Genomic DNA, 22,755 nt, shown 5'->3' with positions numbered 1-22,755 from the left:
TTTCATTACATTTCTGTAACAGTGTCATCACTTCGAGGCTAAGCTAAATTTTTTTCGTTGTCATTATATGTCAGATATGTAATAATTTTTTATGTTAATAAAAATTTTAAAATATAACAAGTGCCTTGTCTTGTTCCTGACAAAATTTCAGCCCAGAAACAACTTTGAAAGCAGGTTTTGGCAAAGCAGTTTGGAAAATTTTTCGTAAAAGTTTTGTTTGGCCAAAAAGTGCAGATTGATTGATTGATTGATTGATTGATTGATTGATTGATTGATTGATTGATTGATTGATTGATTGGAGTGAGTGAGTGAGTGAGTGAGTGAGTGAGTGAGTGAGTGAGTGAGTGAGTGAGTGAGTGAGTGAGTGAGTGAGTGAGTGAAGACTTTATTTGAAAACAAGGTAGTGACGGATGACCTTGTTGTTAGGCAGCCACGAGCCCCTGGGTTCGGGCGGCTTCTTCAGCTCTCTTGATGACCTTGGCCTGCAGGTCAGGGTCGGAGCTGAGCAACACAGCCTCCCACTGCTCAGTATTACTTATTTCGTCTGAAAAAAATGAGCTCAAAGGTTCAGAACAGGCCATTTTATTTTAAGACCAAAAATAATAAATTAAAGTGCCCTGTTCCATAGGTTTGACACTCCTCCTTTATTCGAACCTGCTCTGCATCCATTGCTTCAAGTCGTCTTCACTTTTTTAATGCTTTAGAGCTGTCCAATGCCCTTGTCTATGCTTTATAAACAAGGGTGCCTCAGCCAGAATTATGCCTTTTTTTTTCTTTAGTCTTTACTTTGTGGTCTGTTGTACTCTTGCTGGAAAGTCTCCCATGATTAAAACACATGAAAAATGAGCTTTCTAACGCAGGCATTCACTCCGTGCTTGGTTTTTTGCCTGCTTTGTGACCACGTCTTGGAATATCACGTTTATGGGCACTCTTTTCGGCGAGCGAGCGCCACCCTCGCGAGAATATCATTTTCTTCTTTTCTATGATGCAGATTGCAACGAAATTTGGTGATAAGCTTCTTGATACGTCTAGGCTTCCAGAATAAAATTGTTAAATGCGTTGTTTTGGCAAAAATCATGGTTTTAGCCCCACATACCCCCTTAACTTCGTTGCACATGTGTATGTAGTACATATCTGCCATGGTCAAACCGTGCAGCATGCACTGCAAGTGAGAAGAATAAAATGATAGGTGTGTGCCCCACCTTTCTTTTCTTTTTTTTTTTTCAGTGAAGGTTTATTTGCCTTTGTTCCCCTTCCTTTGTGTTTGCTGCTGTCTTTCTGAGTAAAGAAGTAGGGTCACTGGGTATGTGCCGGAATATATGAGCAAAACAAGAAGCAAAAAGTGAAGAAGTTAGCAACAGAAAATTGAAAATGTCGTCTACAGAAATACATTGACAACAGCAAGAGAAGCAGCCAAATGTAGGGAAAATTTAAAGTGAACATAACGAGACCCAAGTGCCCATTTGTAAAAACAGAAGCCTGAAAGAAGCATCAAGCGGAACACGGACATCGTTATGCTACAAAGGATGTGCAGAACGTGAGCATTTGCTGGCTCATATAAGCAAAACAGAATGATTGCTTGGGCAACTAGTCAGAAGTGTGAGGGGTTGGGACGCTGAATATTTGTCATTACATCTCACATTGCTTAATGCACGCACTGCTTATCATTTCTGTGCCAATAAGCAGCACCATCTACAAAAACAGACTTCATAATATGAGAGGAATGAGTCCGTTTGGTGCATGACGCTTTTGCCGCCATGTGGAATGGCTCTAATTGACGTCGCAATAGTGTTTACTGACCATGCTTTTACCGACTATCCGGTTTCTAATGTCTCAAAGGCTCACCGCTAGATGCTCACTTGTTTATTGCTCACAGGTCTGCGATTACATCTGTTCACAGGCGGGTGCTGGTATATACAAACGATGCTGCCATGCCTGCGTTTCTTTTGTCGAGACTCGCAAAAACTAATTGCCCCTTGTTGGCGATAGGACGAAGGATTACTGCGAGTTCTGATTCAGTTGGTTTTTCTGACAGGCACACAGCCATGAAGTTTTCTTGAAAGTGCACACATATACACAGTTCACTTACGCTGTGAACGTGTGCAGTGGTTAGTCTACTGCAAGCGAGTCCTTCTATGTGGACTACTGCCAAAGTGCCGAATCAGGATGCACTTAAACCTCGTTATAATGAAACAAGATATAACAAAGTAAATGCAATTCCCCTGGAAATCCCCACAGAGATCCATGCATTTAAAACCTCGTTATAATGAAGTGACATTGTCCTGCCAATGGATATAATCGACTAGATTCGCCTCCAAAACGAAAAATTATGCGACCGTTGCACGCTGAATATGTTGCTTTACACTGGATTCAGCACTAATTTGCCGCAGCAGCTGAAAACTCCCGGATCCCCACGTCGAATACGCTCTTGAGCAACACTGGTCTTTCTCACTGCCATGCGTAGCTGCGCATAAGCAACAGCTCACTATCGTACCTTTGCACTGACCTCTCTCTCTTGCGCGTGCCTGGGTGCTCGAGCCATGCCACGTCCTACGGCAACACTTGGATGTGCGAAAGATTGGTGCATTCACTTCTACTGCGCGACGCAGCTGGGCTTCGCCTCCGGAATCTGCCCAGCACAATCTCGGGGGTTACACAACATTCTGTGCAAGTCTGCAGCTAAGCACAGCGGTGCCAAAGGATTAGTGCATTCACTTCCCTCTCCAAGGCGTGCCGCGCAGGCAGCTGCTGCTGGACCTGGCCTCCGAGACTTTCCCGGCGCAATTTCGAAGGTCATGCCCAAGCCATGCAGTCACTTCTGCCTGCGGCATGCCGCTCTGGGTGTGGCATGCAGCTGGGTGTGGCCTCCTAGATCGCATTGCCACAGGTGCAGTCTCGAAGGCCATGAGCCAGGCAAGCCAAGGTCGCTTGGCTTCTCGAGCGCACAACAAAGCGCTGTGTTGTGTGCCATGTGCTGCATGACCGTGCCCAGCCAAGTGGAAAGCGGATGCTATTAGATTCGTCAGACGATCCCACCGCTGTCAACCAGATGTAGGAGTCGTCGGACGATCTCGCCGCTGCCACCATTTGAAGGAGTTGACAGTCGTAGAGAGGGACTCGGTGAACAGGATTTATTTACATTTTAACGTTTTGAACAAGACATACATCGACAGTTTAGCGTGACTCCCATATGGAGCCCGCAAGACTAACATACAGCAAATATCTTACGAGCACACAGCTCACAAGTCCATTTCTAGCATGACAACGAGCACCCTCTAGCAGCCGGCAAACACTGCTTATAAGCACTTGGTCCCCCCTTGATTCCCAGCGGACGGAAATGTTCGTCCAGTCATCGTTCGACGTCACCGTAGTTGACCCGCCCTTTTGGAGGAGGGCTCACAAACACGTGTTGCACAGGTTTCAGTGCCGCACACACACACAGGTGTAAAGGTCCGGAGCCGACGTCAAAGGGGCTTCGTAGAACTCTGCTTCATCCCGGGTGGCGCGGCCGGGTACCACATTCCTGAGCTGACCCCGCGCCATATGGCTACCAGTCATCCGCAGTTCTCTGAAGTGCGCCCCGTCTGGTTGGATTGGAACACGTGCAGTGGGCTGAAATAGCTGGCACGTTGCCACCCTGTACGGCCATTCCCAACCACGCAAAAGACCATCACAATGGAATAGAAGGCAGTTGTCTAAAGGCTGTCGCGTGCCAAGAAGTCGCATGTTGCATATGCCGGAGATTTTTATTGTTGTTTTATTCAAATTTCATCACATGCGTGGCCGTGTAGCGGTTCCACATGCCACAATGCCATTTTCTTATTTCCACGTTTACAACTGCGTGCTTCATTGGGCATATATTGTAGTAAATGGATATAACAAAGTAATTTCGGTTTCCCCTTGAACTTTGTTATAACAAGGTTCAAGTTATATCTATTCCAGTGTATATCTACTTTTTAATTCTTATTCTAAGTGTTTATGCAAGCGCATCTGTATGCTTGAGTAAGCAATGCATGTTTACCTATGGAAAATATTTTTTTGTCACTATATAGTCACTCTAAAAAAATTGTGGTAAATGTTTTTCAAAATAGGTCACTCTGATAATTTTAAATATGCAATAAAAATGAATCGACCCTGGGGCTGTCGCATTTGGCAAAAAAAATTTACCCTCGAAAGGTTAAAAGCAGGTGCTGTGATTTACCGTACTTCACTTGGCCTTGAATAGGCAATTATAGCTATACTAATTAATTTACCTAGTGAACTTAATATATTGTAGATCTTGTCTTTAGTTCAACTCCTATGTCAAATCTTATCTATCTAGCTCTCCTAGCCTTCACATGAGAACAATTTAAAATGTGCACAGAGCATGATGTTATGGATGCCTAAACTCAGTTCCCTGGGACATGCGTAGTAAAATCTGGCAACTCTCACTGTAGAAATGCAACCCTTGTTTTACAAGCAAGTGCCTTTTACAGAGGGATGGAATGAGTCCCAATGTTAACACCAATGTGTTGTGCGATTAAAGGGACACTAAAGGTTACCAGAAACTCAAGTTAAAGTGGTAGAGCAATGTTCTAGAACGTCTAAGGCGTCAATATAATCGCGAACAGAGCTTTAGTAACCGAGAAATTGAGGTAAATGCATGACACGATTTGAGACCCCCCAGCGACATTCCGGTACTAGCCCGATGACGAAAGGACTCCTCCTAATTTGTGTTACTAATACTCAACTACTCGTATTAAAAAATATCATTTCATTCGATTATAAGACGGAAAAAAATGCTGCTTGTCTACGTCTATTCGATTCTAAGAAAAAATAACAATCTTGACGTTACCCTTCAGTAATATGGGTGTTCGAAAGGTTTCGTTTTCGCTCGACTCTGCGCGCTCGACTCTGCGCCACGCACGCTTTGGAGTTTCAGTAGTTTCGTTATCGCGTCGTGCTGTGAGGGTTCTGCTGGCTCGCAAAACTTTCATTTGGAACAAGCAGCGAGAATGCCACGTCTATGTGATGTCGTGGGAAGCCCTCGTTGCTTTCCCGCTCCGGAGAGCCGGTGTCGAGGCCGCCGTCGTAGTACGCAACGACGCCGGCAGTGCGAGCCCTCAGCAGCAGGTCGCGCTCGTCGGTGCTCAAATCGCTGAAGTTGAGCCCACCATCGCGAGCCAATCTGTCGGTGTCAGGGTCCATTGCGACGAGCGTCAAAGTTAGCGTCATAGAATGAATGGGCGCCTTGCGCTGGAGTTTGAGGTATAGTAGCGGCGCCTGGTGGCGGTGCGGGAAACGACATCTGGGTCGTGCCAGCTTGGGTCGTATTGAGCCGTGGCTGTGGCGAAGCACGTTTCTAGGCCGAGTTTTGCGTCAATTCGCACATTTTTATGCCCTGTTGCGAGTGCGAAAAGGCTCGTCGCTTCTCATAGACCACGCCGACCACGCTGCGAGCTCGCCGCAGCCTATAGTTTAACGAAAACGGACCCTCCGTGTGCCGTGGGACGTAATGTGCGACGTAATTCGTTTCTCCTTCCGCTAGCCACCATACTCCCGCTTTCGCTCTGCTGTCGGCTTTGTCTTGGCTCTGTTTCTGGCCGCGCGTTCGCGTTTTGCGCAGAAAAGCCGTAGCGCCGTCTGCGGACGCTGTTCTACTCAACGATGGCGCAACGTCACTATGAGACCATGATGTCAGTACTCCTCGATCGGAGGGCGGGCGATTTGAATTGCGCTAGAGGTACGCGGACGCTTCAGAACGCATTTTCTCTTAAAATAAGTCTCTCCTTGGCACGAAACAAGCGTTTCGAGGTTTCTGTGATGGTATTTCAACAGTCCACGTTGACTTAATAGTAACCTTTAGTGTCCCTTTAAAGAATGCGCTAATTTGTAAATTAGTAGCTGTATCACCTTGGGAAGTTGCGAATGAATTTGAGATGTGAAGCATCTTTACTTTCTCACCCGTTCATTTATTTTTTCAACTAGTTGTTTTATCTTGCATTCTATGACACATATTTAAATAGATCTAAGTAGTTAAGAAACGGTTGCCTTACCACTTCCTCCTCTAACAGTACCATGCTGACTTCATTTCAGTCGGACCAGTGACGAGCCAGCAACACAGCCAGCAGCAGAGCCAGCAGCCCCCGATATCTCAAGATTCAGGCGACGGCTTTGCCATTGAAGAGCAGCCAAAGAGGCTTGGCACACCCCTCGAGCTTCTTGACTCCGGCGAGTCGGGTGAAGAAAATGGCTCTTCAGTGCTGCGACCTCCAAATCACGACCTCCATGTTGACTTGACGCCCTCACGAAACACGCCAGTGGCTGACGACGATGACATCAATGCACCTGACACGCCAATCTCGGAGCTGGCATTTGACCCACGCCCGACGCCTGAGTACGAGCCCGAACACGAAAGCCAAGAGCCAGCATTTGTGACTCCCCAGCAGTCGTCACGAATTGTATTTGTGGCATGGCTTGTTCTGCCTCTGCTGCTCATTTTTTTGCTGCTTGTGGTTCTGATGGAATGGGATTGGGCTCCACTTGCCGACATGCAGAGGCTGCCAGAGGTAGTCTTGCTTCGAAAACAATATTATGAACCTACAAGGGACGCAATAGGCACTTGGATCAGTGCTTTCTTTGGCCCACGCTGACTCCCAGCAAGTGGCCTGGTGACCGGTGATACATCATGAAAAGCACAAAAAGTCCCTCGTACGAGAAACAGTTGTGCCACTGTCCAGTAAGAAAAGCCTTGCAGCAAAGCCCGACTGAGGCAGCGTTACGCACGTTCACATTCCATCAGGGCTCTTTCGGTTCGCTCTTTGTTTATGCAGAGGCGCATTTGTTGGGAGAGAGACGAAAATCGCAGTTTTGGTTATGGGAAAGATTTGCCAGAGGTATAAAAAGCCTTGTTGCATTTAGTTTTCTCTATCGCTGCACATTATGCACACAAAATCTCTTCGCTACTATATAGATGTGTTCAGTTTTTAGGAATTTGTGGTCACGATCAGAAAAAAGGGCCAAGAAGGCGCCTTAGTTTTTATCTTTTTTATATTTTATCTGCATCGTGCATTCCCACTCGATGAGACCTAAGGTTGTGGTAGGCAGCTTGCATTACCTTTTAGTAGACGTTCATTCCAAAGGCATAGACAGAGTGCAATCCTTTGCCAGGGAAGCACAGTGTGTTCTTAGCTGTGTTCAATTTTTGTCACAAGAGTGCGTGTGTCCACAGTCCATCATTGCTCAGATTGCTACCGTGTACACAAGCTCTTTTTTTCTTTAGCACCATAAAAAAATGCACTAAGGTACCCACAGCAGGGAAAGTACACAATTGGCTGTGTATTCTTGTAAAATCTATGCAATGCAAACACTAGACTCAACCCTTCATTTCGAGAGCCTGACATTAAAGGAGCCAATGCTAAACAAAGGCCAGGGTCATGAGTTCTGCACTCTACAATGCATGCCATTGGTGGATACTTTTATTTTTCAGCGCTCTATCTTTCTGCAGGCTGGCTTGCAGGCCCTTTCCAATATTGTAATATAGCTAACAGTTCTCATGTATATTTTTTTTTCTCCAGAGAGGTGTACTTTAACCAACCAAATATTGAGCAGGGGACATATAATATTGCAAGCTGAAGCAAATGAAACATTTATTGCCAGAAAATGTATATCAATGCTTTTTTTAATTCTGAGGCATTAATAAAACGCCCAGTGAGATCAGCTGCTCTCTGTTTTCTTCACACAAGAGTGACTGCAAGTCCAGCTTCTCCGCTTGAGGTAACAATTTCTGCATAAAGCAAAATGTTAAAACGTCGCAAATTGTTGAAACACAAGCGACAACTTGCACCAGCTAGTTCAATGCAGTATTGCTGAACTATTCCTTCATAACCAGCATGGTGAACCAGTTATTTTCATATGAACCCAAACACTTCAATTTCTCACAGGTCAAGGTACTAGGTGGTTTTACATCTATGAATTATGCTCAGAAGAATATCCCACTGCATGCATGAGATGTTTGAGAACATGTCGACCTAGGGAAAAGCAACTATATTTTAGACAAGGTGAGGCGTATAAGCACTAAACTACAGACTGTTCGGTTGACTGCTTTCTTAAAAATTGTTCAGCAGTGCCACTGTCTGCCTAAATAACCATCTCAACGTGGCTTCAAAAACTGCTGTATGCTTGGATCATGTTAGCACTGCCCATACCAGCCTTCGGCAAGTTCTTCATACTGTATGGCTGTTGAGGTATACCTCTCGGTGACATTCCAGATGTAGTGCTTTAGTGGGTTTAAATCTTAAATATCAAGAGGCTATGATTAAGTGTGACAGCGTCCGAGAAGTTTGCAACTAGCCACTCTTGGGCTGCCTAGGCCATGCACAAAGAAGCAAAGCTGTCGTGTGGTATGGCTACATTTAAAGGGACACTAAAGGCAAATATTAAATCAAGCTATAGTGAAGTGCTTGAGAATCCCTAAGGTTTCAATATTATCACGAACAGAGGCTTAATAACCGAGAAATTGAGGTAAATGCAGGACATGATTAGAGACTCCCCTGGAACATCCAAGTACTTGCCCGATGACGTAAGCACTCAGTTGACGTACGTCAGATGATGTACGCCACTTGACCAAAAAGCAGCCGTAGTGGTGAATCCACCGCTGTCTTGGCTCGATACCACCATCTGTTGGGCACCCTTTTACTCACCGACGGCAGCAAAGGGTGGTGATGGCGTATGCAACGTCGCCACTCCCTCGGTTAGGTGGCGGGAGATTTGACTTTACAAAAAGGTATTTGGGCCCTTCAGACACAAAAGTCTTTTCTTGGCATGAAACAAGTGTTGCAAGGTTTTTGGAATGGTATTTAAATAGTCCATGTAGACTTTGCATTTGCCTTTAGTGTCCCTTTAACATCCCTTTACATAGAAATTGGTATTTGCTGCAAATGCAATACGCACCCTAAAGTAGTTATTTTAAACTATTAATTATCAACTAATTATCTTGCCACTGCATGCCACTCTCATCCTGATGGCCACAGCTATGGCTAATATGTTACAGAGAAGTTTTTTTCACAACATTGTTTTCCATTGTGCACTGAAATCTGCATTCTCATTTATCCTGGTTTTAGCTTACTGTCCTCTTCCAATGGGAAGAAAAGATTGCATAAATTAGATGTGCATGATTTACTTATGGTAACACACCATGCGGTAAACGCACAATATGTTTCCTCTGCACCCTCACTTCGAGAAAAACTCATGTATAGTGCCTTATGTAATTTATACCTTCAGTGCTTCAGCATCCTTCTTTTCCAAGTAGTGCAAAAACAGCAGTTTCACTGTGGCAGACTGAATCCAGGAGATTCCACCATCATGAAATCTTGTCACTCGCTCAAGGCTCTTCTTGGCCAGCCTGCAGGCATTTAATTCACAATTGCCTTCAAGCCTGCACTTTACCATATTATGACATAATGAAAGAAAAAATTCACCTACGATTACAATACTCCATAATGCAAAATTTGAGTGCAGCTGTGTTCATGGTTTCATTTCACAATATACTGGCTAGCGCAGACAGTCTGTCCCAGCGGTATGTTGCGAACGGTGTGAAAAGTGGTGCAACTGCCTCGCTAATCGTGACGTGTGGGCGCGACTCATAGCAGCTGCCGCAGACAGACCGCTTCATATGCAGCGCTTTGCTTTGATACAAACGATGCGCACCACTCTGGCACCATCTCATGGTCATCGTCACCGCAATGCCCATCGTGTGCGGCACTAAGCTTTTCTTGCACCTTTATTGCCATACCCTCCTTCTCTGCTTTCTGCCTCGTGGTTCCCGCTGCATGCTCCTTCACCGCCACCTTCCTCCTTACGCTCTCTTCACTATCGCCATCTTTCATCCGTGCTTCACATTCGCTCTTTCATCCTTTTCCTGTGTTCATCAGCTCGGTTGCGAGGATGCTAAGGGATGACGCCGGCGCTTGCCACAGGAACGAGCGCCTAGAACTGCGCCCTAAAAGTTATGTTGAGCAGTATGCCTCTCATGTTTGCTTACCTAAAATTAGCTACAAATATGTGGCTGCTTCTGCCATTGCAATCTGCATTCTCATTTATCCTGGTTTTAGCTTACTGTCCATTCGCAACATGCCGCAGGAGACAGACTGTCTGCGCCAGCCAATATATTGCGAAATGAAAACATGTACACAGCTGCGCTCAAATTTTTCAAATTTTTTTTTCAGTAAGGAGCATTTTCAGCAAAACAAAGTGATACAGAAGCCGACTTTGCACCAAGTGAGTCACAATTATGAAGTGGGCTTGAATGACTTTAAACAAAAAAGTAAAACAGGTTTGTCATGAGCTATAGAGAACTCTTACTAAGTGAACTAGATGTGCACACAGAGCCATCAAAAAAAGGCTAGAACAGAATGTGACGGACCTTGGCAAAGCTATGCCTCCTACCAAAAACAGGCACACATTGGCACACTAGTGAACCTTGTACCAGTTTCCATTGGTAATAAAAAGACTAGTTGCAATTTCGCCCATAACGTGTAATGGTGACAAGACTTAGAAAAAAGGAAAGAAAGAGTCGGGCCAGTCGGATAGCAGCAGCAAATGGGGCTCTGGACTGAGGGCTCTACCCTCTGGGACTTCATTACCAAATAACACAAAGTTTTCTGCTACCGCTACTACTACTACTACTACAGTTTTGCCGATAATGCAAAGTCAAGAGACAGCTAGTAGAATATTATGCGAGTAAACCTTGCCTTGTTTTGCTCAGTATCAAAGTAAACATTCGCAGATGCATGAGAGCCAACCTCCTTTCAGGAAAAATAAAACTTTCAGTCACTAATGACTCTAGCCCATGTCATCTTTGTTTGTGAAGGAGGTGCTCCTTGGTGGTGGAGAAGTTGGGAGAAATGACTTTTATTGTGACAGCAATTCTATGGACACTCCAGGTGCACTAGTGCTGTCGCTGCCACAGTGCTGCCAGAGTAATGACTGCATGCACGGCCGTCACACGGAGCGTTGGAGTTCGCATGATCTTCTCAAGGTGCAAAGACATCGGTGAGCGCGAGAAGTTAAGGCACACGCACACTAGCCCTCCTGCTGAGCGACTGTGTGCAAACACTGAACTGAGCAGAGTGGAAAGTAACGGTCGAGCTGAGTCTATGATACTTTCATTGGGTGCTAACAAACGCCGACAGCTTTACCTCTCATTACCTCATGCACCAATCATAGCAGCTGGCAACGCAACCGTGCTCTCCAGGCACAGTGTTCTTCAGTGTAGTATCAGGAAAGCGACTGCAAAGTTAAATCTTTGTCTGGTAATCTGCAAGTCCAGGATTCAAATCCTTGTGGGGCACAATGGCTTTTTAATTATTTACTTATAAAATTTCTGCAAACCACTTGGCGATTTCTGCAACGGACACTGACAACTCTGGCGGACATCGAAACATCTAGAAGAGTAAAGCTCATAACTGCTATCTCAGTAAATTTAGCACTTTCCAGTGCCCTAAAAGTACTCTTGCAAGCACCTGTGCATTCCAGCAACAGAGGAGATACAGAGTTACAATGATAGAGTGGTCGATCTGGCACACTTCACTGCACCAAGAATAATTGATAACAGTGAAGCATGGAGGAAGTCATTCGACCCGCGTGACATTGCTTACGCTTTCCTTTTTCTTCATTGAAAGCATAGACAAGATAAAAGGTATTGCGCTCTCGCATGACAAGAATGGCTGGTCCTGGCAGTCCCTAGCTTGAAAAGGTTTTAGTCATGTGGCACTTTACACACAACCTTAACCTTGCTGCTCCGCTACTGAAACAGCATGAATGTTGCCTTTGAAGTAAAGAATCCCCACTCCCCATTGCTCTCCTGCACAACACCTAGCTTCTAAGTACTACTACTGTTTTCCCAACAGAAACTGGTATTTCATGCTCAGAAGTGCTATTATTTGGCTTGTTGCTGCCTCACCGCTCATAGAGCATGGGCTAGATGATAACCATGAGGAGCTGTTAATGCTTCCAATTTCTTTGCTTTTTTTGCTGCAAGTACACATAAACATCACATGCCACCTACAAAAATGCAGCACCGCATGAAGCAATAGGTTTCTCTCAAATTTTTGTTCATATGAGCACCTAATACTTGCCTAGAATTGTCGTTCTCCAGTGCCCAAACACCAAGAATCATGTGGCCTGCTTTGCACCTGGGATTCATTCTCAGTGCTGTGTTCAGATGTCCTAGGGCAGCCTTTAGCATCTCTTCATGTTGGTGTGAGTCAGTCTGCAACATATCGCATTTGAAAAGTTAAGTCGTCAAACACAGATTACAAGTAAACTTGGTCACTACACAATGTTCTGCTTCAGCATAACATCTTGTAATGCATTCTAAGCTCATATTGTTATTCAATACTTCAAATGCATGTGTATAAGATACATTGTTGGTTGCAGAAAGCGCATGAAAAATGGAGAGAGGCTTCAAACAGTTGCTTTTACCAACATGCAGTATGACAGGCTTAGACATTAAAGCAATAACATTAAAAATGTCTAGTCCCATACAGTGATGATCAGTATATTTACAGTAAACTGCACCAGCTTTCCCAGCAACAAGCTCTTTTGATGCGGATGATTGTTTGCAATACTAAAGCAGTAACTCTGGTGCAATTGCTGCTTTGCTGAAGTATGTTAACGAGAGTGTTAGTGCACAAGCTAGTTCAATGATTTTTGCAAGGATAAGCTACTGGAATGCTTCACAGGAATTGAACCAGGACATTGTTCTTAATGTTCATAGATGTGTGGATGATTTTCTTGTCTTCTTATCTGTTCCACATAACTTTAGCACTGCAGTAGCTGAACGAGTGTTGCTTTGTTTCAAACAATGCTCACTCTCGTTATCTTTCACAATGGACTTCCTGAAAATGGCACACTCCAGTTTTTAGACTTGGCACTCTATTTGAACTGTGACAAACACCTTTGTTGGGAATATTTTCCACATTCTAAGAAGGCCATTCTATCTTTTGAGTCCTCTCACACCAAAGTGGTAAAACAGGGTATAGCTTCGTCATGCCTCAAGTCATTCCTGACCAAGTCTTGTGCACACAGCTTTGGTCATAGTTTCGACCTTTTTGACCTAAACTTGTCTCGTCTGAAAGCCTTGGGATTCCCTTCGAGTGTGCTAGTTTCAGTGGGTTGAACTACTTTAAAGAAGCTCCAGGCTCCACCCACTGCTATGCCACGCCAGAGGACAAATAAGTTTGTCGTGATGCCATACGTCCACACGATTTCACACAATCTAAAAAGGATCAGGCAAAAACATGGTGTTGACCTCGTCTTCACAGCTCTTCCCAAGGTTTCTAGGTTGTGCGCCCTTGCAAACGGCAATAAGAAGAACAAGACCTATGAAAAGAAATACACAAAACCCCTCGCCTCCTGTGCCGCCGTGGTATATAAGATACTACTCGACTGTGTGAAAGCTTACATTGGGCAGACAGGGCGCTGTCAAAATGACAGGCTAAGAGAACGTTCTTCATCTTTAAAATCCCTGAGCAACTCTGTGCACCCTCCTGCACACTGCAGAAATTGTGGCTGTAAACGCCTTTTCAATAAAACCGTGATTATAAGCGATCTAAAGGCAGACTCGAAAGGGAAATCCTCGAAGCTGGTCAGATTCACACTCATGCTAACCTTTGTATCAGTGCACTGTCAGTGCATCTGATGGATAAGGAATTTACGTTCCTCACCATTTCTACGCTCCTCCTCTGTTTTCTACGCCCTTCTCCTTTGTCTCCCTCCCCCCAAAAGTTCTTTTGGAATGATTTCTGTCAGGCCACTTGCAGGTGCCGTTTGTTGCCATCACCTACACTAGCTATCATTATTGATGTAGTGATGCATGCCCCATTGTTAGGCGATTGTCACATATAAAAAAAAATTTTACTTTCTTTCACAATTCTTGATGGCAGCGCATGCACAATAATGTTCCTGGTGGTTTGTCTCTGAAAATATACTTTGTTTCAAGTGAGCGTCTTTCCCGTCCATGCCTCCTTTTTCTGCAACGCTTCTGCGCTCCCCTTTGCAAAAATCATGTCAAACCAACTAGCCCAACAGTTTACTATTCTAAATCTCTACCATGAGCTATGCTATAAAACGTACCTTTGCAGAACGTAAGGCCAGCCAGGCTTGGCACAGTTCTATCTCCAGGATCTTCCCTTTCATGCTGAGAGGCAACACGAAAAAGGAAGCAGCAGGCTGTAACACACTGTACTGTAGTTATTAGTTATTCTCGACACTGCCAGGGACCAAGTTGCTTTAAGCTCGTTCCCAGAGCACCACCCAACTTTACCTACATAAGGTGTGAAAGCCATAAAAATTACAGGGGCATTACATCAAGTAACTAACGAAACAAATTCACTCTATGACTTTAATAGGAGATCAGTCAGTCTTCCTCACTGCCATTACTATTAAGAGCAACATAACTGCACATGGCCAATTGTAAATTATATATATATTTTTTAAAAACTACTTCTTCAGATGGAGTACAAAAAAATGCAAAAGATTAGTTGAAGAATGAGCAAGTTCATATAGTGAGAGACGGCCAAATTTGTAGAATTAGGCCTCGGTATAATGAACTTCAATACCATAATTAAATTTTCTACGTAATGAAGTGTCTAACTTTTCATAACTTCATGCCCATAGAACACATACAGTGTGTACGTAAAGTCACGGTGCAATTTTGACCAGTCACAGGAAATCAACGAAACAAAATAGAAATGTGAAATCTTCACCAAAGAAAAGGAAAACTCTCCAAGTTTCATACGATGTGGCCTCCATTTGTTAGCAACCCACAGAACACACTGAACTTTCCTCTGCACCATCCACATCTCGACTGGTGTGGGCATGGGCTGATCTGCTGCTGCGCATTCATGGCGCTGCGTCATCACCTGTGTGCGCGAACCCTTGCACATCACACTACAGAAACTTGGAGTTTTCCTTTTATTTGGTGAAGATCTCACATTTATATCTTGTTTTGTTGCTTTTCTGTGACCGGTTAAAAGTGCACCATGACTTTCCAAACACACTGCATATTTAACCTCTATGCAGCAAAGTCGGTTTATTTGCAATTTCAATATAATGAAATTTCACTGCTGCCGAGAATGATGACCAAGACAATAAATGGAAACTACTACAGGTGCCAATGGTCAAATGGTTAAATCACAGGATTAACTCACAAATTGTGGGCCACATAGTAATAAGCATCCGGCGAAGCGGTTCATTGAATAGCCGACTATGGCCTCCCAAGACCTGACAGTGCACGCTGCCCAATCTTGGAGGCCATTTGTCTGATGACTGTGGCATCGAGCAGACGCACTAGGAGGCATACGTATCAGCGCATTGTATCAGTGCATCACTGCATTTTAAACTACAAACAGTGCCAGAGAGCACGAGGGACTAGAGTGTACTACAGGGACAAGCAAGGAGACCAATATGATCACAAGGAGCAGTCTTCTTGCATGTCCCTTGTGTTCTTCAGCACAATTTGCAGCCCTGCTAAACCAACGAGTTCAACAACACGTTTCGACTTGTGTCAGCACCCAATATGGTGCATTTGTTATGGCTAATGTCTCCCAAGGCATGAGTAGCGGTACTAAACGCAAGGCCCTATCACCCAAGGAGACTAGTATCTTGTAAGCGATCTCAATTGGTGAGAAGAAAAAGAATGTCGCTACTTGTTTGAGGATGCCACAGGGATCACCCTTCATGATCTTGAAGTTGAAAGAAGCTATCCTTGATGCCGTGAAGAAAGGGACAGACTCCCGGCAAAATCAATTGGAACATTAACAGACCACAAATATAATGTGGTGTGCGAATATTCTAAGCTTAGAATATTCGATTCGAATATGTTAGTATTCGATTCTAAAGACAATTTTACTATTCGAAATATTTGAACCTCAAAAATTGCTGCTGTCAGGTTTTCAAGTCAGCTTCGCCGCAGTACAGCCATGTCATGCGGCGAAGCGTACATGTATTGCGGTGAAGCGTATTTTTCTTGCAGTGAAGCATATCAAAAGTAGCAAGGGGCACTGTTTATGGGGTGCTTATGGCTAACCGACACTATTAGCACAAGTACCCACACTGTGCTGTCTCTTTATGCATGTTGACAACACCAGCCGCCAGGTGGAAACCTCTGTCTGCTACTAATCTGGCTAAGTGCTTAAAAACACAGTTTACAAACTACAAATTAACCAAGTGGCTTGGCAGTGTTTTCAGACCCTCGTTCTCAAGTAGTTGAGTACCAACAGGGTGTTTCAATGACAAACTGCACTAAATACCTGGCTTTAGAAGCAGCAAAGAAAATTTCAACACCAAGAAACCCAGGTATGTCCTAAACAATGAAAGCTTCTGAAGAGGCTCCTTCCACATCAGCACTGTGGAAAGACTTTGATAAGCTCATTAACCAGCATCAATTTTCACTTCCACAGGCACAGGTTGAAATATATGTGCATCGTGAAATTTTGTGCCAGAAAGAAGATCCATGTGAGTGGTTGTGCAAGCATGGTGCCCATTGTTGGCTCGGCTTCCGGCTGATAGCAGCCACTAGTGTGCCTACTGAGTAGCACTTTTTGGTGTATGAATGAACTGCGACAAACAGGAGGGTGTGGTTGCTCCCTAAACATGTCGAGCAGCTATCCTTACTTCATGACAACATGAGCCCCTGAAGTGTTTTACTATATTGACCAGAAGACACCTTATTTTGCTTTTTCATTTTTGATTACTTATTTTAAAGCTTGACTCCATCGAAAACCCTTCTAAAGCATTTTCAACCAACTTGCTTCATGTTTTAAGCGTGAAAACCTCATTTTACATTTTCACTATGCTATACATATGTGCTTGTCATTGCCACATATGGTACAGTTATAAACAAGGAAAAATGCTTTATTTTTCCCTGTTTCAAGATCAACTCTTCTGCAAAGTTCTTCACTGAAAAAACTTTTTCATGGCAGACACTATCATTCCAAATCAACCAAAAGGTGCAAGAAGGGCATAATTCCGAATATGCGGTCTTTAAGCAATGACAATGTGCTGCCATCATGTAGTAGAAAACAAAGACCGCAATAAACTTGCCGCACCAGCGCTGACGAAATGGCTGAAATCCATGTTGTAGAACCCGAAGACTGAATCAACACGGCCTTCAAGGCACAGAAGAAATTGCAGATATCTATGTTTTAAAACAAAAAAGGGCAAAGTAACCTGGAATTTCAAAAGTTGGCACTGCAGCTATCTATGCAGTAGAAGGGAAAAAAATTCACCTCCATACCATTCTGTGAAAGTGGATGTACAGCGAAGCTGGTTGCAGACGTTGGACAAGTACTGCCCCCCCAATTGTCGTTAGAAGACGTAACGCAATCACCACCAGCACAAGCGGTGTATGTCGCACATGCATGCATGCGTGCGAAAGTGCAGCATACATCCTCATCCTTCTAGGCCATCCACCAAGTGCAAGTGCCTAATTGAACTAAACTAATCTTTAAAAGTAAATTGCATCAGAAAATGGATAAATTACGACTTACACACAAGCTGCAGACATGAGAGCTTTGTATTGTTATTCGAATATATGAGAAAACATAAATCTGTTACACGGAAACTAATAGACAAAGCCCTTTTCCAGCTGCCATTCGATGTCTGTCTGAGCGGCCGCGGCAGCTTGGTGGCGGCACCATTGGCAAAGCATACATTCTCATTTTTGTAGGCCCTCCGCCTAGTGCAAAAGCGTTACTGAATTAATTAAATTTAACAAAGTAAAATGCCTAAAAAAATTCATAAAGTATGACTTACAATCTGCTGACATAATATTGTCGGACTGTAATTCAAGTATACAAGAAAAGATAATCTTGTTACGCAGAAGCTCAAACACAAAGCCTTCCAGCTGCCATTTGTTTTCGGGCCCTCCACCTGGCGCAAGAGCATTATTGAAATAATTGAAATTCTCAAAGTAATGTGTGTCAGAAAATTCGTAAAGTACAACTTACACACAACCTACAGAAATGGTAGCACCGCATTGTAATTCAAATATACGAGAAAACATCATTCTGTTATGCTGAAACTCGAACACAAAACCTTTTTCCAGCTGCCGCTTTTTGTTTGAGCAGGCCACAAAAATTCGCGACCAACTTGAGGCTAACAGGTTCGCTGTAAGACTAAGTGGACATGCTGAGCTTGTCCAAATCGCTTTGAAACGGAATTAGAGTACACTTCCATTAATTGGACTCCGGATATTCCAATTTTCATGTTAATTCGATCCCGACCAGATATCGCGGCCGGCGCCTATAAGCTTCTATGGGCCCAAACTTCCGTTATTTCTATCTCAAAATTGACCTTTGCGGAATAAATCAAAGTTGGTCAGCTCCGCCGCAAGACAGCCGTGTAGTGCGGTGAAGCATACGCAATTTATTGCGGAGAAGCATATTAAGAAAGCACAGGGGTCACTTTCACGGGACACAGTACGCGTTTCTTAATTATACAGACGCGCACGCGCCGTATACAGTTACAGTACGAACACCTAGGCGCCTAATAAGCATACTGTCAAACATTCAGAGCTGTCTCTGGCGTTGCTGTGGCAATTTGAGCCCTCGTTTCTCCCGCCGCGCGTGTCTCGTATAGGAGACCGTTAATGGGGCTTAGTACGCGTTCCTTAATTATAAGCGCGAGCACGCGCCGTGCGCCGAGATGCGAAGAAAAAGAATCTGTGTTTTGGGAAAGCTAGCAAAAAGTAAGGTGGTAAGATGAAAAAAGCTGGGAAAGTAAAGGGCACGTTTAAAGTCAACAAAAGAGTGGAGGTCTATCTAAAATTCTGAAGGCTTGCCAGTTAATTTAGCAGGCGTCTCGGTGCTCGTACTGTGATCGAAGTTGGCACGTGTAAATTAAGGACACGTACTATGCTCCATAACAGTGGCCCTTTCCCCGTTTGGTATGCTTTACCGCATTTTCACGACTGTATTGCGGCGAAGCTAACATTAAAGGCACATACTGCCAAGTAAATTAATGGCATGTTTCGGCTTTTTCTTTCGTTTAGTTTAATTCGACCTGCCGAATAATTTCACCAGTATAGTCGGTCCTGTCAGGATCGAATTAACGGAAGTCGACTGTTGCCCTTGACGAGCTGAGCTCGTCCAAAACGCTCAAGGGGTTAAATTACTGTTGTTACGATACCATCAAGCAAAAGTATTGCACTAATAATTTCTTTTACCACAAAGCATAACTTTTCAGTACGTTATTTCCTGTGCAATAAACACTTTTTTTCTCTTCATACCTATGGTTGGTGAAAAATTGGCATTTTTGCAAAATCAATAATATTCACATTCAAAAAATATATTCAATTCACACTTGGTTTTGACTATTCAAATTTGCTTTGAAATTGAGGAGGAGGAGGAAATAACTATTGCATGTCCTGCGAGTTGGTGGGGAGGGCCAAAGGCCCTGCCTAGGTGATTGAAAATTTGATATTTTCACACACCTAATATAAAGCGCTTTAGTCAAGCACCTTGTGCCTGAAACAGGTTTTGGATATAAGTAACCAACCAGTTTTTCAGAGCTGCCCGATTATTTAACCGCAGCATTGCTACGCACTCGAAAGAAGCAATTTACAGGTGTTCTGTGGAATAAATACATAACAGCAACCAAAATTTTGGATGCCGTGTCAGGTCTCAATCAGACTTAACTCAAGGCCACCACCACCTACTCCACAGAACCAATGCATAACGGCGACTAAACTTTTGGATGTCGTACTGAATCTTGCTGGAACTTTTGAACATGATGCACAAATGACATGATGCACTGTAAGTATATAATGATTGACACAGCATCAAACTACGACATTAGTCGCCAACTCTCAAATACAAAGAACCATTTTTATTTTCATTAAAATTAGTTTTTTTTTTTGACTGCCCAAAAACTCAAGAATACTCATAAATTCGAACATTTTTTGTGGCCCCTTCCATGTTAGAAAAAGTCGATTGGCGACTGTGCTTCCTTTAATGTGAGGTACAACTTCAATGTAGTTAAATTTTGATATAACAAAGTAAAGTGCCGATTTTACAGACTTTGTTATACAGAGGCTTTACTTTACAAAAACATAACAGATGCATAAAGTCAATCACATGTACACATTCAATCCTTTGAACAGTGACAAAGTAGTGCCAGTAAAAAGATTAGTGTATAGGTTTTTAGCAAGCAAGCATCCCACTGTAGATAAGCACGCATACCTTCTTAGAGCAAAGCTACTGAGTGTAACTTGAGAAAAAAACTAAACAATTACAATAATCATCTTCTCTTACCTGTCATACTTCTTTGCCCTTTCAAGTGACTCAATAGCCCCACTGAAGTCTGCAGTTCTCTGCTGCAGCTTCGAGAGCATCTGCAATGTTCACATTTCCATAGGCATTTGTTAAGCAAACTCATAAGCAAGCACCAGAACACAGCACATTATATCTATGACAATGACACCCTAAAGTATCTGTTCGCAAGTGTCATAAAATCCAACTGTGAATCAAACATGCCAGTTTTAATAAACCGAGATAGTTGTCACCAAAACAACTAGTGCATATGTTCAAGCAAACATATGAGGCACTGACCTGCCATCCAGTAGCTATGTCCTCGGACTCAACTACACTTTGAACAGAACTCAGAGAGGCCTTCTCCAGACGTGTCAATTTTGTCAGCAATTCTGAAATTGCCTGCAGCACATTCAGTGACTTGGACACAAATGGGCTGCCTGCAAATCCCCAGAGAACCTAAACAGAAAGAAAAAGAAGAGCGAGTAACTCTTGGTGAAAGCCGCTTTCTTCACATTATATAGTGAGATGCAAATGAACACCCCCTAACAAATAGCACATTTTAACTAAATCTAAATTTCATGCTGAAGTGTTCATTTCCTTTCAAGGGTTTTGTTCAGATGTTCCAGATTCTCCCTGAATCATTCTTTAAGAGACATGAGAAAACTGCACTGACACAGCAAAGGCTCAGACAGTTTGCTCATACATTACATACAATTGAATAACAGAGTTCATGCATCCATGAAGAATGGTCAATCAGAGTTTGTCATGCTGTTTTGAAGCGCAAAATAGAAAGCCACTTTGTGAGATAAATGTTATAGTAAAAGTAGGTAATGCAATGGATCACTGACCAATGTCGCAATAAACAATGCAATGTCTTGGAATCTCTTTGGTTCTCTTGCTTGTGCAACATTTGAATATAAGCATTTTTGTTTTGCCACAGGGTACCACCAACATCTTGCACAGGCATGTAGACTGTTTGGGTGTGTGCAATAATCTTTAGTATTTCATCGCTGCAGACATGAGCGTTGAGACTAGTCACTCAATTTGTTGTATGCTATTGCACATTTATTTGTTCTCTTGTGTCACATTTATTTCTGTGTTTTTATCAGATCTCACTTGTACAGTAATTATTTGATACTGCAGCATGCTCAAAGTACAAAGCTGTCAGAGGTCCCTCATACTGACAACGAATAATGACAAATGTGGACCCCAGAACATCATATACTAAGAACTTGAAGCTGTGCTAGTTGATTTATGATTCCATGAGTATAGCCAGTAGGTGGGAAACATAAAGAGGCTTCATTTTTGTCCATGGAACTCATTCTTCCTTTCACCCTGTTTCCAGTCTGCTGGCTGTACTTGTAGAATCGTATCCTTTGCGACATTGGTCAGTAAGGTTATTTCTTGCAGTGCCTTCGTCCTACCACAACTGTTGTTCGAGTGCCAAATGAATTTTAAAGGTTCTACACTACTTACTAGAAGCACCAGCTCTGACACTTTTTGCCATCGATGGTGGTTGCAGGCATACTGCACTTGAACCAGGTTGGACCAAAGTTTCCATGAAGCGTCGGCACCAAGTAGAAAGCGATCATGCTGTAGAGCTTTGTCAGCCACAACTCGGCATTCGCTTATGGCAAGTCCAAGAAGCACCCAGCCCGAGTGAGAGTCTGAAAAGCAGTGGAAGAAGGCTTTCTTCTAACAGACATGACGTCTTAGCAGACATTGCTATTATGAAAGCAAGACTTCTCAAAGTTGTCGCTACGAACACTCCCATATTGTCTCAGGTCAAACAACTGACTATGTGGTATGTTAGACTAGTATGACCAGCATCACCAATTTTTCATTGTTTTGATCTCATGATAGCAGGCTCACTCATTTAAGAAATTAAGACATGAACTTATAGAAGACCTGCACAATGAAAACTACAGCTGTCAAAAGGCAGCAATTCTCACCAGGGTAGAGGAAGACCATCTTCTGAGCAGCTCTCAGGGCTTCCGTGGCCTTTCCTTGCATCAGCCTAGCGAGCACAAGCATGGCCATGTGTCGTGGAGAGCATTCCCTAAGAATGAGACCAGCCAAAGCACAGCACAAAGCACTGGGTCTTTTTTCCGTCAGCAGCGCCTGGGTTAACACTGACCACAAGGAGCCCTTGTCTGGGTGCAAGTGCACTGCGCTACTGAGTACACGACAGGCTTGGCGAGTGTCAGCACCCTGTATGGATGAAATCAAGCAGTGGAAAACGTTGGCTGTAGGTAACATAATGACAGTATATGTAGCTTCATCTCTGCAATCACAAATAAACCTCAACTTGAACCTTGAAGAAAACAAAACAAATTCTGATGAAGATGAAGGAGTTATTAATAACTCGGCTACATTATCAGAGCCTTGTTCATAACAGGAGCTTTGTTCACAATGAGCAGGACTCCTGGGAGCGGCACAAGATGTCGAGCTTTTAGTAATT

At 43.5% G+C, this 22,755-nt stretch overlaps 2 protein-coding genes across 6 annotated transcripts in view; one reads left to right on the top strand and one right to left on the bottom strand.

Annotated features, from left to right (window-relative positions):
• Positions 1–7,695, top strand: part of Frmd5 (FERM domain containing) — a 58,993-nt gene extending 51,298 nt beyond the window's left edge. For both annotated transcript variants that reach the window (XM_075681329.1, XM_075681328.1), the window contains one exon: positions 6,076–7,695. In XM_075681329.1, the coding sequence (XP_075537444.1) occupies positions 6,076–6,632 (557 nt within the window). In that variant the 3' untranslated portion in view covers positions 6,633–7,695. The remainder of the gene's footprint in view (positions 1–6,075) is intronic.
• The window catches only part of LOC142572316 (tetratricopeptide repeat protein 37), a 69,951-nt gene continuing 54,807 nt past the window's right edge, over positions 7,612–22,755 (bottom strand). For all 4 annotated transcript variants that reach the window (XM_075681322.1, XM_075681323.1, XM_075681325.1 and 1 more), the window contains exons 33-40: positions 22,247–22,505; positions 21,771–21,961; positions 20,592–20,750; positions 20,295–20,374; positions 14,116–14,179; positions 12,117–12,250; positions 9,256–9,382; positions 7,612–7,765 (exon numbers count right to left, since the gene is read on the bottom strand). In XM_075681322.1, the coding sequence (XP_075537437.1) occupies positions 7,661–7,765; positions 9,256–9,382; positions 12,117–12,250; positions 14,116–14,179; positions 20,295–20,374; positions 20,592–20,750; positions 21,771–21,961; positions 22,247–22,505 (1,119 nt within the window). In that variant the 3' untranslated portion in view covers positions 7,612–7,660. The remainder of the gene's footprint in view (positions 7,766–9,255; positions 9,383–12,116; positions 12,251–14,115; positions 14,180–20,294; positions 20,375–20,591; positions 20,751–21,770; positions 21,962–22,246; positions 22,506–22,755) is intronic.

Source organism: Dermacentor variabilis, chromosome 2, assembly GCF_050947875.1.
Source record: "Dermacentor variabilis isolate Ectoservices chromosome 2, ASM5094787v1, whole genome shotgun sequence".
NCBI classification, from domain to species: Eukaryota; Metazoa; Arthropoda; class Arachnida; order Ixodida; family Ixodidae; genus Dermacentor; species Dermacentor variabilis.
The sequence above is the reverse complement of the archived record's forward strand: the minus strand, read 5'-3'. Positions and strand labels throughout refer to the sequence as shown.